Source organism: Neltuma alba, unplaced genomic scaffold (assembly GCF_004799145.2).
Source record: "Neltuma alba isolate B1F8T4 unplaced genomic scaffold, ASM479914v2 tig00011901_pilon, whole genome shotgun sequence".
Taxonomy (NCBI): domain Eukaryota; kingdom Viridiplantae; phylum Streptophyta; class Magnoliopsida; order Fabales; family Fabaceae; genus Neltuma; species Neltuma alba.
Window position 1 is genome coordinate 47,276 of NW_021636499.1, and position 3,281 is coordinate 50,556.

At 39.3% G+C, this 3,281-nt stretch overlaps 1 protein-coding gene across 1 annotated transcript; it reads right to left on the minus strand.

The window, feature by feature from the left end:
• Nucleotides 1-586: 586 nt before the first annotated feature.
• Nucleotides 587-3,000, minus strand: LOC114719272 (cytokinin dehydrogenase 6-like; the record flags this gene model as incomplete). The annotated part of the gene is made up of 5 exons (XM_028904749.1): nt 587-1,145; nt 1,233-1,495; nt 1,628-1,888; nt 1,989-2,116; nt 2,386-3,000. Coding segments are annotated over 5 exons (1,589 nt in total), but the record flags the coding sequence as incomplete, so codon positions are not given.
• Between the last annotated feature and the right edge of the window lie 281 nt (nt 3,001-3,281).

Here is a 3,281-nt window from a genome sequence, read left to right on the forward strand (position 1 = left end):
TTAAAAGACATAAAATGATTCCCAATATTTTTATAAAATAAAGCACATGAGAGACAAACTGAAATTGATCACGGAGATAAGCTTTCACAGTCGGAATTTTGGCCTATTACTTCTCTTGACAAAGCATAAACAGTTTTCTGATATGATGTATTGTTATTATCTGAGTTTTTATTTTCACGTGATTAGTAACACATACACCAAAACATGATTCTGCCTATCTGAAGCATTAGAATCACAAACATAATAGCTGTTAAAAAGAAAACTGAGATTCTGTTTCGATTTGTCTTGTGTGATTGGTCACTGTAGGAATAGTGAATTATGGGTGTGCGATTTTATCCTTGCTACAGGGGCTAAAGTGATTTTTGCTTTATTGCTCTAGCACACTGACATTATGGATTTTTACAGTTTGATATCCACCGCCTTTCTGATTCTTGTCTATCTTAATGTTGTTTTCCAGCATTTAGCTTAGCTTGAGTAATGTTGACAAGTCAGAGTTCAATTCAATCTTATCTGTATTGTATTCTATGATATGTTGACCAACTCACTTTCGTGATGTATATCTTAACCTTCATGGAGTTTCTTGTAGTCTTTAAATTAAAACCGGCTACACTAGATTAGAAAAAAAATAATAGAAGAGGTTTGTTTACAAAATTGATATATACATGCTTCCTAGCGCTAAATTGTCTACTTTAATCTACTACCTAAAATCTAAATCATTTAGTATTTGGCCCCCTCTGTTGACCAGATCTCAGTCAGCCCTTCTACCTTCTGTGTTACACTGCATACAAAGGCGGCTTCTCTAGCAAATTAACAATTGCTGCGGTCAATAGAAGGATATTGCTTTTTGAAATATACGTTGGCCAGGAGCAAGTATTGCCAATGGGTCATAATCAGATTTTCTCTGCAGAAATGCTTCCCACTGAGGACCAAAGTGGGCCCTCCATTCTTCCTGTGTAGTGTAGTGGGGCAAATATTGCTTTACCCCAAGACGGGCACTTTCACAGTATTCTAGAATCCTTTTATTTTGAGTTAAAATATGTTGTAGGCCATCAGGTCCATTGGAAGAAGGAACTGCAGAGGTCAGAAATGCCACTAAGTAGAAAGTGTCTTCGTCAGGGATAACTACAGAAGTTCTGTTGTCCCACCTGCCAACAGCAATATACGTTAGTCACACGTTGAAGGCTAAAAATATTTGTAGAGAAATGAAGATCGCTTGTTTTAGGGAACATTACTTTGATTTGTTTACTGGGTAGATAAGAATTGGACCATTGCTTGTTTCCGTCAGGATCTTCCCAAAGACGCCTTCAGCAAAGTCGTGTATTTTGCTCTTGGGTATGAAAAGATTGAGCCACGGGTGTGGAACGTCCCACAAGCCTTTTGACCGCAATTTGACCTCAGAGACATGAACTCTGTCTAAGAAATCAACATACGTGACTTCTGTTAGAAAAAGTGTTGATGGTATATAGTTTAAGTGGGACAAATGCTCTTCAACTTCCTGCATACGAAAGAAACATAGTAAGAGAAAGTTGATGCATGTTTTAATATTTTTTATTTAATGACTACATGCATTGGTGATGTATATATTTCAATAATACGGATCCTTGTGTTGACCTATTGCTTGCCTCACCTCATTTATTGCGTCAGAGTCTTCCAGATTGAAGTATTTGGCCAATTCTAGGCAGAAGAGAGTTCTTCCATCTGATTTGAACTGACTGGCTTGAACTGGGTCTTGTGGTTTGAAAGATGATCTCCAGTTGTTTAGCAGACCAGTTCCGTTTATTATCACAAACCCTTCGATGTAATCAAATTTGCCTTCTGAATATATTAACTTCTCCTGATCTCTCGTGAATGCTGTGAAATCTGAGTATAGCAATCTAATCCATTTGACCTGCTCAAAATAGAAAGTTTATCGGTGACTAATCGTAGTTTCAAAACACAATAAACTCGAAATGCCTTTTTATGGCTGAGAATCATTTCTGTCGCTTTACCTTAGAAGGTGCTGGTTCGAGGACTATTCTTGCCCTGGTTATGATGCCAAACTGACCAAGCCCTCCAAGTATACCGTGAAAGAGTTCACCATTCTGCTCCTCAGAACAATTTACCACCTCCCCTTTTCCTGCAGACATACATTGATCATCTTTTAAAATTCAAAGATCATGCTATTTTTGTACTTTCAAAGCCTTAAGAGTTACTCATGGTTAAGACTTTCCCATGTCACCCGGGTCAAGTCGCAGCATGTAAGTACTTTCTCATAGTTATGTTTTTAAGGAATCATTAATTCAGAGAAGGCAAAAATTGAGTTGTTTTAGCTGCAAAACTTTTCTTCTTGTTTATCTTTTGAACTTGGTTTCATCAGCTTTATGGGTTTCTCACCAAGTTACAAACCTGTTACTATCTCCAGCTGCTGAACGTTACTTATTTGGGGACCATGACGAAATGCCTGCCCACTGATTCCAGCATTAGACAGGGTACCACCAACTGTCAGATGCAAGTAATCTGTCCAAGATCTTGGTGCTAACCCATATTTTAGACTCTCACGCAGGATGTTTATCCACAGCTCGCCACCATTGACGTCCACATACGGAGAATTTCCTGTATAAACCTGCATTTCAGGGGACTTGAGCGATTCCATATTGATCACAACTCCTCCATGAGCTTGTGCCTGTCCCTGGAGTGAGTGGCCATGACCTCTGGCTGCAACTGTAAGCTGGGAACTAGGACCCATCTGCCAGATATGCTTGATGATGGTTGCAATATCAGATACTGATTTCGGATGCAGAACACCCATTGGATAATATTGGTACCTGTTGCCAAAATCCCTGGCTGCATGGCTAACATCATCAAAGTTGAAGTGACCTTCCAGGGGAAGTGATTTTAATGAATAGGGGATACTGGAAACACAGAAGTTAAGTCGGATTGTTATGAAACTGAAAAACAGGATCATGAAGCCTTTAAGGAACAGAATGTTGTGTTCCCTAACTAGACCAAGTTGTGGGGGGTCTCATTTTCCTGTTGAAGGATATGAGGGTAGTTGAAGGCAGAAAAAGTCGAATCATGTATGAAGGCTTTTGTTGTTTCTCTGTGAGCAAGAACAAAAGGAGGGAAGTGATAGAGAGCGAAGGAATTGAAGGGTTGGGCCAGAATTTAAACAAGTTGGGGGTGGCTGAGTCAACCCATTATCATCAATACGTATGTAGACCGCTTACTTGGGAGGAAGAGTTTTAAGGATTTTTCTTTCTGGTTCGGGGTTTGTTCAAAAGGGACGCCAAAGCTATCATGTA